Source organism: Peromyscus californicus, unplaced genomic scaffold (genome assembly GCF_007827085.1).
Source record: "Peromyscus californicus insignis strain IS unplaced genomic scaffold, ASM782708v3 Scaffold_10__1_contigs__length_136768540, whole genome shotgun sequence".
NCBI classification, from domain to species: domain Eukaryota; kingdom Metazoa; phylum Chordata; class Mammalia; order Rodentia; family Cricetidae; genus Peromyscus; species Peromyscus californicus.
The window spans coordinates 85,870,474-85,884,311 of NW_026294391.1; the positions used below are offsets into that span (position 1 = coordinate 85,870,474).

Consider the following 13,838-nt stretch of genomic DNA (forward strand, 5'->3'; position numbering starts at 1 on the left):
AAACTCATACCAGGTTATTATAGCCTTTAAAAATTCATCTCCTAAGAATATACCCAAGAAAACAAAAAAAAAATGTTTTGAAACAAAACCTTACCCGCAAATATTTAGTGATGATGTATGCTGTAACATTATGACAAGTTAAAGAAGCCAGATATAGCAAGCCATGTAGTGTATGATTCTATTTATGTGAATGGACAAATCCGTAGAGACAGAAAGAGGATCATTGCTTACCAGATGCTAGGGACATGGAATAGGCACAGTGTCAATGCGTATAAGGTTTCTTTTTAGGGTGATGAAAACATCTAATTTAGAACTAGATAATGTGATGGTTTCAGAACTCTGCTAGCATATTAAAAAAGTACTTAATTGTGCACTTAAGTTGGTAAATTTTGTGATCTGTGAATTACATTTCACCAAATTTGTTAAAATATTAACAACACATACACACTAGAAAATATGATGGTAGATATCAGAAGCCAGACATATTCATATTGGGAATATGAAATGGCAACACAGACTTCAGTGTGTGTTAATAATAAATTCTTTTGCACTGTTGGTGTTTTTATTTTAGTGTATGTATCTATTTTGGGAAACATAAAATTGAGGGCTGGAGAATAGAGTCAGCGAGTAAAGGGTTCTGGTGCTCTGGTTCAATCTCCACTTCCCTCATGGTGGAAGGAGAGAACTGACTCCTGTAAGTTGTCCTCTTACCTCCACAAGTACATCATAGTACACACACACACACACACACACACACACACACACACACACACACCTCCCACAAATGAAAAGATTGAATACAATTCTTTAAAATTAACTAAAAGTGGAAGCAGTATCAAATCAGAAGAGAGTCTGATGACTTCGGTCTGGTGTGGAAGCCAGGATTCTATATTTTCTGAAAGATAGATAGGATTTCCATGCAGATATTCTACCAGTAGCTCTCAAACTTTGCAAGCTGCTGCTATATCCAATGTTAAAACCATTTGGGAAAAAATTGAACAATAATTTCTCCTCTGCCACGTTTTTTTTGAAGTGGCAAATTTCAGTTGCATAAGAACAAAGTTACATGAGACAAGTGTGATAGCCAATGCCTGGAATACCAACAGCTGAGAGGTAGAGGCAGGAGGATCAGGAATCTGAGGCCAGCCTCAGCTACATAGCCAGGTATAGTCCAGCCATGTCTACATGAGATACTTACTTCAACAACAGCAACAATAACAAAGTAATTAGCCTGCATACTTAAGAGTACACATAAAACCAGGAGCAGAAATGGCCCCCAAACTGAGGTCTTTTACTTGATAGTAAATGTGTTTATTTTGTAAGTTTCTATTAGGTGTTGTGAGAAGTAAAAAAAAAAATGAGTAAAATAAGTTCTTGGCTTTATAAAGGGCAAGTCTGAGAGATGAGGCTATAGCTCAGTTGGTAGAATGTTCGTCTAGAGTGCATGAAGTCCTGAATTTGGTCGTTGGTTCTTCATAAACCTGATTTGGTGGTGCATGTCTATAATTCCAGCACTAAGGATATGGAAGCAGGAGGATTAAACAAAACAAGCAAAAGGTCATTCCTTCTATTCATAGTGAAGATGAAGGCCAGCCTAGGCTTACATGAGACCCTGTTGCAAAGTATATAAACAAATGAACAAATAATAAAAGTAAATCCAGTGGATGTAATTTTTAGTTAAAAATTTGGAAAACATTTTTCTACATCTCTTTTTCTAATTGATAACTGTTAAAGTGAGAAAAGGCTCATTGTAAACACATCAGAATGGAACACAGTAGAGATTCCATTTAACAGGAGCTTCCGGAAAAGAAAAGGGGCATTGTTACCTCAAGGACTTCAGCTTACTAACAGCCGTGGGTGTCTCAAGAGGATGCAGGATCCATGAGGCAGAAGGCACAATGCCCAGCGGATGTGGCATTTGCCCAAGGGAAGGTATCACCCACATCTCAGCTTCCTGTATCTTTTCCTGGGCATAGTTGAGACTTCCTTCAGTCATCCCCCAAGGGTCTGATCTGGCGCTGCCAGTGCACACAAGCAGCACTCATTGCCAAATTTGGTTTAGTCCACAGTTTTGAATTGTAAGCCTCATCCCCATTTCACATATGACAAGGAACCAGTATCATTGGCAAGAACTGCAAAAATTCCTCCAACGTCAAGTCCCAGAGGTAGTGTAGTTCTACCTGTGATTCTGTATTCTGACAAGAATTTTAAGAGTCTCCTTTTCCTTTACAAGCTTAATAGTTATTTTGATAGCCTAGTATGAGACAGGGTCTCACTCTGGAGTCCTGCCTCCCTGAGTTGGCTGTCCATAAAGACTAGGATATCCTCTAAGTCAGAGATCTGCCTGCCTCTTCCTCTAGAGCCCTGGGTCTAAAGGAGTGTGCTACTGCACCCAGTCCTTTATTTCATCTTTTATTGCTTCTTTTATAATAAAATTAACCTCTGTTCCTAACAGGGAAGGGGTTATATGAGAAAATGAAAACTCTCAAGTCCCACCACACAGAGACAGCCATTATTTCTCTTAGGTCTATGTAGTTGAAGAATTTTCCTTGTATGGAAATATTCTATGTGATGCTTTTGTTTTCAAAAATGGACTGATACTGCATCTGTGGTTCTGCAAACTGTTATCTTTATTATTTTACAGTATACCATGAACATCTCTTCCATGCACATGGGTGAAAGTCCTTTACTAAAAGACATAGTGCTGGCTGCTGGTAACAAGAGTGACACCTAAAGGAAAATAGCACAAGGTTAAAAGCACAGAGCCTGGCAAATGCCTGCCAGGGAAAGCAGGGCTGGCAATATTTCCCATCAGAGAAATCAGAAGGAAGGGTCAAAGGCATTAAACAAAAGGAGCATCTTCCAAGTCCTTCTGGCCCCTGCCTCCGCCCCTCACTCCCCTGACTCCCCGCTGGCCCCTGGGGACTAGCGCATCCTGTGCATCTCTGGGCATCCAGTGAAAACCTCCCACTTTCTGCCTCTTCCTCAGCTCTTCCTGCGCCCTTGTCATGTCTGCACACTCCCTCATCATCTCCTCACTGCTTACATGCCTGTCCTGTAAGTCCTCCTGGGAGTTCTTGGGAGAATCGTCTGTCCCCCTGTCTGTTTTTCGTTTTGCTTTCCGGGGCACATAATCTTCAGCAGGGCGCTTTTCTGCAGCTCGCGCCTCGCTGCCTGGCTTTGCCTGGGAATCCTGCTTGCCCTCCCCTTGGCGCTTGCCCTCCCCTTCAGACTTTCCCTGCTTTTCTGACTTGCCCTCATCTTGTGGTTGTCCCTGCTCCTCTGGCTTTGCCCCCTCCCCTAGCTTCCCCTGGCGTGCTGGCTTCCCCTCTGCATCTGACTTGTCTTCATCTGCACTTCCTCCCGCTTCTGTCCTTCCTTCATCTTCTGCCCTTCCCTTGTTTTCTGGCTTTCCTTCATTTTCTTTGTAGAACTTTTCCATGGTGCGATTTTCCTTTGCTGCTTGTCCTAGAAGACAAAGAAAAGAATACTAAAGGTCTACAGGCCCACACAAGGTTTTAACAGTTGCTTTCCTTGATTCATAGTTCTGCCAACCCATCCTAACCCACCTTCAGGTGGACTCTTACCCTTATATTCCTTTTCCTTTCTTCACACACTTCATACACATTCACATGAACCAACTTGGCAGGAAATTCCAAGGGATTCTCCCTACCGTTAAAGTGATGTGCTAAGAAAGAAACGGGGAACATAGTGGTTTCTGAACTTTGTTCTGGCTCTGCCCACAGCGGCACTGTGTAGTTTCAACTTACAAAGAACTGCAGGAATCCTGCGGGACATTTTCATTTTTTCCCTCAGCCTTTCACTTGTAAAAAGGGTACACAGATTTCAGAGGTGTTCTGATATTCTCAGAGAACACGGCAAACGCCATTCTTTCTCCTCACTTTCATAGCCTCCTCTTTAGCCTCACCAGCTATAAAGGATCCCATTCTCTTAGGGTTTTGCAATGTGTCTTGAAACTGCAATGGGAGAGTTGGAGGAGAGAGACAAGTAGTATTCTCCCCAGCTTTCGCTCTGTTTCCGGGGGTAGTGGACCACATTCCTTCTCCACTAACCTGCGCTGATACTGCAAGTCTTCCCTTTTCTTGGCTGGATTGGTGTCCACAATCACAGACCTGAAGACCTGTGGGGAGATGAAGGGTTAGAAATCTGAATGACTGGCAAGCAGGCCACACAATCTTGGTTAAAACTTTCCCAATTCCTCCCTCCCACCCCATCACCCATTTTTCAGTGTTCTCTGATCTTCTTCCACACGTCTCCCTCGACAGTTTCCCTTTTTCTAGTCCTGAGCTACAGGAGTGAAAAATTACTTCCAAACCGTTTCTCTCTCTCTGAATTCCCTTCCCAAATCTACTCTCACTTCACTGAAATGAGCAGAGTTCAGGCCTGGGAAAGGCAGGAGGCAGATAGTGCTTCACTCAGGTCTCTCTGTACCAGTCCCCCACCCCCACCCCAGGGTCCCTTGACAGTGCATAGCTGGATACTTTTCTGAAAACGGAGAAGGAGGAGGGGGCAGGGCAGACATAACCACAGCACTTCACTCACACCTTCCTCCCGCATACACCGAAAAAACAGCTTTCTACAATGAAAGGGACAAATTATTTCTCAACTCTAACATTTTGGGTCCGTAATACCTCTTTTGAACCCTTCCAATTAAGAACTTACCCCCTACCTGGGAGCTGAGCGTCATACTAAACCTCTGTTCCTCTCCTATGTAGCAACCCCCACCCTTGGTCCCCTCGGCCTTCCATTTTGGGCACCAAAATGGTTGGGGGATGGAGACGAGAATGGGAGAACTCAATCTTGGCCTGGGGCAGTCCACCTTCCTCAGCCTGGAGTCAGGGCCTGTGCCCCTCTTCTGCTACCTAAAAGGGATTAGGCCATCACCACCCCCACTCCCCCGCTGTCCCCTCCCCCGCCCTCCTCCTCTATAAGGCATATGTAACTCAATCACTGTTCCGATTGCTATTCTATACCCCTGATCTCCCTCCAACGACCCCTGTCCCCGTCCCCATCCATTTCCTGCACCAAGTCGATGAGCATCTGGAAAGGAGTATAATATCTGGTTTTGAATCAGCTCTGGTCTTAGCCTCCTGTCATTCCTACCCAGCGATCTGCAGGCAGTGAAGGATTTGTGGCTATCCCAGAGAAATGACTCCCTCTCATATTTCCTACTGCCGTTAGCCCACATTCTCCATGGATACAAGAGCTGCTACCACCAACACTCACACAATCTTCTGCGCCAAAATGAATGGGGGTGGAAAGGGGGCGGTATCTGAAAAGCAGACAGAATCCTCTGCTCGGTAGCCTCTGTCCATTACTACCCCTCCCTCAGAAATCCCTGGCTTGTACCAACCTGCCGGGCTATAGGGCAGTTGCCCCCTCTGTCGCTCAGCTTCAAGTCTGCCTTCCTCCACGGAGATAAGGCTCTGGTAGCTGCTGGTACCTGGAAGAGAGGGACTTCTGCATACGTCTGCTCCTAATCACGTGACAAGAACGTCACCAGTGGGCTCCGGTCCCTAGTTCCCCTCCCAAGCACCAGAAAGTGCGTCAGGAGCCAGCCTACTTTTTCCCTCACTACCCCCGCCACCTTCTGTCCCTTCCCCCACAGCATGAGGCCTTGTCATTCATTCTGTTACTTGCAAATCCCGGAGGTCAAATGTGGTTCGTCCAGTGGTATGCGTTTAGTCCTGTGTGGTTATTAGAGAGAGGCTGTATCTTTTCCTACCACTGCCGCCTCGTAAGATCTCAGAGGATTTTGGGAACCACTTAAAAAAAAAAACCCAAATCATGTACTCCTTCAATCCACTTCCTCTCTCAGCCACCGATGTTCATTCTGCATACGGTCTACTTTACGCCTGCACATAAAGGGCACGGGGTGGGTCCTTTGGAAGGGAAGCAAGTTGTTGAAATAGAGATTTTCTTTTCTTTTAAGTGGTTTTTAAGATTTCATTTACTCTGCTGAACTCATAGACACAAACCTATTTCATTTAAAATGAAGTGTTTAAAGAGGCGGAAATGAGTCTCCAACTTTTCTATGCAGAATACCTGTCCAGTTTGTAATTGAACTGAATTGGCTACATACAAAATACCTTTAACTTCTTTTCATGACTAACTGGTGCTGTCATGAATTGCTTTTTTTAAATACGTATTTACTTAATGTTCCTGAAAAATTGGTAAATGATAGGTAAAATCTAATTGGACTGTGGCTCTTTCATTCACTTTGGGGAAAGGAAAGAGCTATTGAACCCAGGTAGTCCAGGTTATGGGACTTGCAGAGAGTTTGTATCATCCAGTCCTTGTGAAGAGAAAAGGAAGGTATCACTTCCCTCTCCCTGCCGGTATTTCAGAGCCTCTCTTCCTTTTTTCTGTATCCAGGCACTTGAATGTGTTGATAACTTCAAAAAACTACATGTACGTGACACAGGTGGCCAATTTAATACATGCCTTTGATCCATTCCTTCCAAATTCCCACCAGAATAAGTCAGCCCCAGCAGAGAGGGGAGGAAGAGCATATGCCCTCTATCCTCCTGCAGCCTGGGGTTACCATGAAGCCTGGAGAAGTCATTGCTGCAGGGAGAGCCCTTAGATCCGTTTGCTTCCTGAGGTTATTCACAATGCTTGGGTAGAAGCACCGTTAGACACTGCCTTCTCGCTTCCGTTTTACTTGGAAGGTCCAGCTTGCAAGGTCCCTCAACTGCTGTCTTCACTTTCAAGGCACCCGAAAAGTGCCTAGCCATCCTGCAGGGTCTCTGCCTGCAATCCATTCTCATGTTCTGGTACTTTCTGACTTGGTATCGGACATCCTGACCATACTGGTTGATCCAGGCCACGTGTTCTCAACAGACCACCCAAGATAGTATACAAGGTGCAAATGAGTAAGACTTAGTGGAGTAGATACACTTTTGTAGGAAGATCTATGCCATAGGGTTCTAAAAGTAATGATGGCATGTAAGCAGGTTGACATAATGAGGAAGCAGAAGAGAAGAGCGTGAGAAGAGAGAAGACACTATGCATGAATGCAACAGGGGAGAGGAGAAACATCGTTCACTTATTCCTCGAGTTCAGGCATTTTCAAACTATGAAGTCCTTAAAATTATGTCCAAAATTATATACAGGGGCACAAAATATATACATTTTGTTTGATGTTTAATTTGCTGAGAAAAGACTCCATTGGTTTTAATGAAATGTCCAAAGGCCTAGGCTGAGGAGATGACTTTGTGGGTTAAACATGCCTGCTGCACAAGCTTGATAACCCATTTGACTTCAATTTAGTTCCAGAACTAAAAGCTAGATGTGCTGTAACCAGGAACTTCTAAAGGGAGATGAGAGTCAGAGACAGGAGAATGGCCCAGAAGCCTGTGTGACAACTAGCCCTGAGCAACACTGCAGAGCAGACACGGCAAAGTGGCAGAGAACTGACTCCTGAAAGTTGTCCTCTGACCTCGGCCATGGCACAAGTACATCCAGATTCATCCTCGTCTCTCCTCTCTATTTCTCTCTCTCATAACAAATAACATTATTTCTAAAATCAGCTCCTTGTATTGTTCTTTGTAAGGAAAGTACATATAATATAAAATTAACCATTTTAAAATGTATAATTTGGTAGTATATAGTACCTTCAAAAAGTTGTGCACAACTCACTTCTATTGTTGTGAAATACTTTCATTAAGCCCTAAGCAACCCCTATATCACTAGGCACCATTCACAGCTCTCTCTTTTCAGTCCCTAACAATAATTAATATCTGCTTTCTGTCCTTATGCTTTAATGTAGTCTTTGTATTTCATATAAAAGAAATTATTAAAAACATAAAGTTTTGGTCTGAATTATCTTGCTTTACATAATGTTTTTAAGGTTGATCCACATTTTAACACATATGATATTTCATTCCATTTTATAGGTGAATAATATTTTGTTCTATATTTATACCACTTTTTTTATTGTTCATGTGTTAATGGTATTTGGGATATTTCTTTCTATTTCTGAGGATACTCTAACCAAAAAAAAAAAAAAAAACTGAAGGAAGGGTTTATTTTAACTTACAGTTCAAGGTATAGTCCTTCAAGGCAGGGAAATCAAGGCAGCAAGAACTTGAAACAGATGGTCACATCACATCCATGATGAAGAAACAGAGTGAAATTAATGCTTATTGCTGCTCAATTGCCTCTCCATTTATACAGTACAGGATTCCTGCCAGGGAATAGCATCACTCACAGTGAGCAGTTCTTTCTTTCTTTTTTTTTTTTAATTTTTTTTTTTTTTTTTTGAGACAGGGTTTCTCTATGTAGCTTTGCGCCTTTCCTGGAACTCGCTTTGGAGATCAGGCTGGCCTCGAACTCACAGAGATCCGCCTCCCTCTGCCTCCTGAGTGCTGGGATCAAAGGCGTGCGCCACCATCGCCCGGCGAACAGTTCTTCTCATCTCAGATAAAGCATTGGAGATGTCCCACAGGACCTCATAAAACTAAAAAACACTTCTGTGCAGCAAAGGCAATAATAACCAACCCAATGTGGAGGAAGCAGCCAGAGTGAGACTCTTTGCCAGCTATAGAGGATTAATATGCAGAATACATGAAGAACTCAAAAAACAAAGAGTCACGAAAGACACGTGACCTGATTAGAAAAACGGAGTATGGATCTGAATGGAGAATTTGCAAAGGAAGAAACAAAATGGCTAAGAAATATCTTTAAAAGTGCTCATCATCCTTAGCAACTAGAGAAATGCAAATCAAAACAATTTTGAGATTTTTATCTTATCTCAATCAAAATGGCAAAAATTTAACTACAAATGCTGCAGGGGATTCAGGGAAAAGAGAACCCTCATTCACTGTTGGTGGGATTTCAAAATGATGCAGCCAGTATGGAATAAGTATGGAGAAGTCTGAAAGAGCTGAAAGTAAATCTGCCATAAGACCCAGTTATACCTCACCTTGGCATATATCCAAAGGACTAGACATTCTACTCCACAGATACTTGCTCAGCCGTGTACATTGCCTTTCTATTCACTATAGCCAGGAAATGGAAGCAGTTTTAATGTCTTTCAACCAACAAATGGATAACGAAAATGGGGTGCATATTCATGGAATACTCTTCAACTGTAAAGAAAAATGAAACCCTTAAATCAGAAGATAAATAGATGCAACTAGAAAGTATTACATTGAGTAAGATAATCTAGAGCCACAAAGAGAAATGCCACATGCTCGATATTTGCAGTTCCTATCTCTGAATCTACAGATCTGAATATATAACCTGGAGTAACCATAGAAATCAGGAAAGTAGAAAGAATCCATTACAGAAATCTCCACCTGGTAAACATGTAGACGACAACCTAGAACTACCCAGCCCTAATTTATACATCTACAACACAACCTTCAGGGGGCACTGAATAAGGCAGTGGAAAGATGATAAGAACCAGAGAGAATGAGAATGTCTGCTGAGAACTAGTGTTCTATATATAAGACAAGGAACCTGAACCCATGAAATGTCAACCCTATGGCTGCTTAAACAAGACCTGAAAAATGACACCAGTTGGCATGCCAATGTGAACGGGAGAAATCTCAAAAGTCCCCACTCCTAGTTAAAGAGTCACAGTCAAAATAGCTACTGTGGTGATTTGAATAAGAATATCCCCATAGGCTCATATATTTGAAAGCTTAGTCACCAGGGAGTGGCACTATTTGAAAGGATTAGAAAGATTAGGAGGCGTGGCCTTGTTGGAGGTAGTGTGTCACTGCAGATCAGGTTATAGAACTCTCAACTACTTCTCCAGCATCTTGTCTGCCAAGCCTGCTGCCATGGTGATAGTGGACTAAAGCTCTGCAATTGTAAGCAAACCCCCAATTAATGCTTTCTTTGAAAAGATTTTCCTTGATCATGGTCTCTCTAAACAGAAAAAGAACAGTGACAAAGACAGCTACTAAGAGCAGGAGAATCCGTCTTCTCCAGGGACAGTCTCATGATAGGCTATTCAGTCCCGAGCAGTCAGATCTAAACACATATACATATTAGTAACATTAAAGGGACTCAGAAGATTGTGTTGATAAATGTGTATGTATGTGTATGTGTGTAAGTAACTAAAATTAATTAAAGAATAAGAGGACATGAATTTGAGAGGGTGTCATAGTGGGGGGACACAGGAGGAGTAGTAAGGAGAATGATGTAAATACAGTACTCATATATGAAATTCTCAATAAATAATAAAATTTGAAAATGATACGCCTTTTTGGAAATAGTTTGCATTTTTGGATTGATCCCAGAGCCTCAGACAAGCTCTGCAAATGTCTACTCATGAACTTCTCAAATGGCCTAATTTCCATTTTAGTTTTTACTTTGGGCCATGAGTTACTTAGATATATGTTAATTGTTCCTATTTTAAGATTTTAGCATTTTCCAGGGATTTATTTTGATTTCTCATTTAATTTCATTGTGCTCTGAGAACACAATCTCAAATAACCATTTGAGTCTTGTTAACTTTAGTAAGATTTATTGTATGACAGTGAATATGGACTACATTGGTAAATGTGTCATGCACATGTAAATCAGGTGTACATTTGACCGTTAGTGGTGGTAAGTTACATAATCATCAAATAGATTAAACTGGTTCATGTTTTTGAAGTCTGTTTTCTGTTTGCTTGTTCTGTTAATATTTTAGAGACAATGTTTTGCTGTGGGATGGTCTGTATGTCAAGTGTGTTGCTGATTGGTCAATAAATAAATCACTGATTGGCCCGTGGCCAGGCAGGAAGTATAGGCGGGACAAGGAGGAGAATAGAGCTGGGAAGTGGAAGGCTGAGGGGAGACACTGCCAGCCGCCATGATGAGAAACAGCATGTGAAGATGCCGGTAAGCCACGAGCCATGTGGCAAGGTATAGATTAATAGAAATGGATTAATTTAAGCTGTAAGAACAGTTAGCAAGAAGCCTGCCACAGCCATACAGTTTGTAAGCAATATAAGTCTCTGTGTTTACTTGGTCGGGTCTGAGTGGCTGTGGAACTGGCAGGTGAGAGAGATTTAGCCTGACTGTGGGCCAGGCAGGAAAACTCAAGCTACAATGTTTAAATCTTGACTTTTGTTGGAGATTTGCTTATTTTTCATTGAACTGTGAATTTTTGCTTCATGTATTTTGAAACACTGCAATATGTATAAATTTACCATTTAAAATTATGTAATGACTTCATTTATCCCTGGTCTTCTGTTCTATAATTTATCGTGCCTAATGTTCAATGATCGAAAGTTATCATTTCATTAATTTTGTCCAGGTTTTAAATTTCAGTTAGGGAGGTAAATCTAGTCTCTGTTACTCCATTTTCATTGATGTTATCTCATTTTCATAAAGGTAGATTAATGTTTGAATGATAGTTAATGATGAAAGCTTTATTTCACTTGTACCCAGAGTGTATTTTTAGGTTGTTTGTGTCCACTTTCTGCTCTAAACTAGAAAGTTCATTCTGCAACACTTTCTGGGGCTAAACACTCACCTTGTATTCATTTAGAATTTTCCTCAGTGATTTGCAAATTTTAAGGAAAATAATTTTATTAAAATATAATGAGTGGAGGTGAGCAAAAGACACTCATGGGACAGCATGGATCCTCCCAGTCTGGGCTGCTTGAAGGCATCTACAGGCCCACCTGATGCCATGCGGCTAAGGTGAGAGAAAGATATTCATAGGGCAGCCTGAGTCCTCTTGGTCCTGGCTGCCTGAAGGATTCCACGGGCCCACCAGGCGTCTGCTGCACTGGGAGGGTAGGTGTCATTATGATGAGCAAGTATATGGTGGAGAAATGGGAAAGAGGCAAAATGGTTCATGTGCTATGGTAAGAGGCAGATCTGAAGAGGCGAGGGTGGTGAGGAATTGGCTAATATTAGTGGCCTGCTTGCCATCCAGGACCAGGGTGGTTTCCGGGCCTGGGATGCTGCCTAGGGCAATGTCTGGGTCCAGGATTCCGCAGCAGCCAGGGTCTGTGTTGATGTCCATGACCCATGTGATCATTTTGGTGTCAGAGGGCCACACCACTACCAGGGCCATGTTGATCTAAGTGGCCTGTACTATTACTGGGGGGGTGGGGGTGGTGGGAGGATGGGGGGAGGGCAGGGGGTGGGGCATGTCTGGGTTCATGGTCTCACAGCAGCCAGGTTCTGTGTTGATGTCCATGGCTTCAGAAACCGCTGAAGGTCTTGTGGATGACCGGGGTCTGGTCAGACACCTGAGTCTATGCTGGTGTCCGAGGTCCAGGCTGCTACCAGGGCCATGCTCATCAGAACTGCCTGTGCTGCCACCTGGGGCCATGGTGATGTCTGATGTGGGGTCATGTCTGGGTCCATGGCCCTACTGCAGCCAGGGTCTGGGTTGATATCTGTGGCTTCTGATACCACTGAAGGCTGTGCTACACTCAAGGCCTGGGCCACCACCTGAGGTCAGGTGGGGATCTGAGGGTCATGTTGCAGCCAGGGTCATACAAATCTGAGTGGTCTGTGCTGTCAAAAGGTGCCATGATGACATCTGAATCCAGGCTGTAGCTGGAGGCCATGTCTGGTTCTGTGACTCTACAGCACTTAGGGTCTGTGTAGATATCTGTGGCTGCTGATACCATCAAAGGCCATGCCAATGCCATCTGGGGCCATGTTGGTGTCAGAGGGCCACACTGCCACTGAAGCCATGAAGATATGAGTGGCCTACACTGCCATCTGGGCCCATGGTGACATCAGAGCCCAAGCTGCTGATGAAGACTATGTCTAGGTCCATGGTTCTACCACATCTGGGTTCTTTGTTGATGTCCGTGGTCCATGGTGCCACCAAACACCACACAGATGCCCAGGGTCTAGACTGCATCCTGTGGCCATGCTAATATCCAAGGGCCATGCTGCTACTGGGGTCCATGCTGATCTGAGTGACCTGTGGTGCCACCTAGGACCAGGGAGTTTTCCAGACCAGGGCTACTGCCAAGGGTCATGTCTGGGTCCATGGCTCTGTTGCAGCCATGGTCTGTGTTACCATCCATGGCTCCTGATTACCCTGATTACATGCTGATGCCAGGGGTCTGGGCTACCACCTGGGACCATGTTGGTATCCAAGGCCCACTCTGCCACCAGGGCCATACTGATCTGGGTGGCCTGTGCTGCCACTGGGGCCATAGTGACATACAGGCCCAAACTGCTGCCAAGGGCCATGCCCTGAGTCCTTGGTCCTATGGCAACTGAGGTCTGTGATGATGTCCATGGTCTGTGTTGCTACAGGGGGGCCATAGGAACCATGCATATTGGAATCCAAAGGCCATGCTGAGCAGGATCTGCCCCTCACTGGCCCTGCCCCTCAATGGTCACTGCAGCAGGAGAGCTGGCCCTGCCTCCCATGGGAGAGCTGCCCCACCCCTCACCATGGGTTTGGGAGAGCTAGTCCCAATGGCGCGGGCCTAGGAGAGCTGACTCTGATGGGAGTGGTCCCAGTGGTTCAGACCAACCAGCTCAGCTACCATCCAAACCCACATCCTGGGTCTTGGGTTGGCCTACCTTAACATCTACCCTACCTACCTATTACCTGCTGGAGTTCGTGAAGGGACTGGTCTTACTAAACAATAACCATGGGATCTCCATGAGTTGGAGCAACAGCAGGATATCTGAGAGGAGTATTGGTGAGGGTCCAGTGATGATGGTGTGCCAGAGGCCTTGAACCAAGCCAAGGACTCATTGTAATGGACATTTGCAGATGGGGCTGATTGGACAAAAGGGTGTAACTGTGTGACACACTACAGCTCCCAATGCCACTAGGAAGAATGAAAAGATGTTGGAAAGATGGAGGATCGAGGTGTTTTTGTTTGTTT

The 13,838-nt window shown here is 43.9% G+C and overlaps 1 protein-coding gene across 2 annotated transcripts; it reads right to left on the reverse strand.

Moving 5' to 3' along the window:
* Positions 1-2,607: 2,607 nt before the first annotated feature.
* On the reverse strand, positions 2,608-5,679 carry Tceal5 (transcription elongation factor A like 5). Of its 2 annotated transcripts, XM_052746307.1 has the most exons (4): positions 5,658-5,679; positions 5,375-5,464; positions 4,074-4,141; positions 2,608-3,468 (listed from the first exon to the last, which is right to left on the reverse strand). In XM_052746307.1, exon 4 carries the CDS (start codon positions 3,440-3,442, stop codon positions 2,843-2,845), a length of 600 nt encoding a protein of 199 aa, XP_052602267.1. In that variant the 5' UTR covers positions 3,443-3,468; positions 4,074-4,141; positions 5,375-5,464; positions 5,658-5,679; the 3' UTR covers positions 2,608-2,842. The 2 variants fall into 2 exon arrangements, with proteins under 2 accessions (XP_052602267.1, XP_052602276.1); XM_052746316.1 differs by lacking the exons at positions 5,375-5,464; positions 5,658-5,679 and adding an exon at positions 5,125-5,219.
* Positions 5,680-13,838: the final 8,159 nt, after the last annotated feature.

Coding starts and splice junctions, on each gene's coding strand:
- Tceal5 (XM_052746307.1), bottom strand. CDS start 3,442: ATGGAAAAGTTCTACAAAGAAAATGAAGGAAAGCCAGAAAACAAGGGA.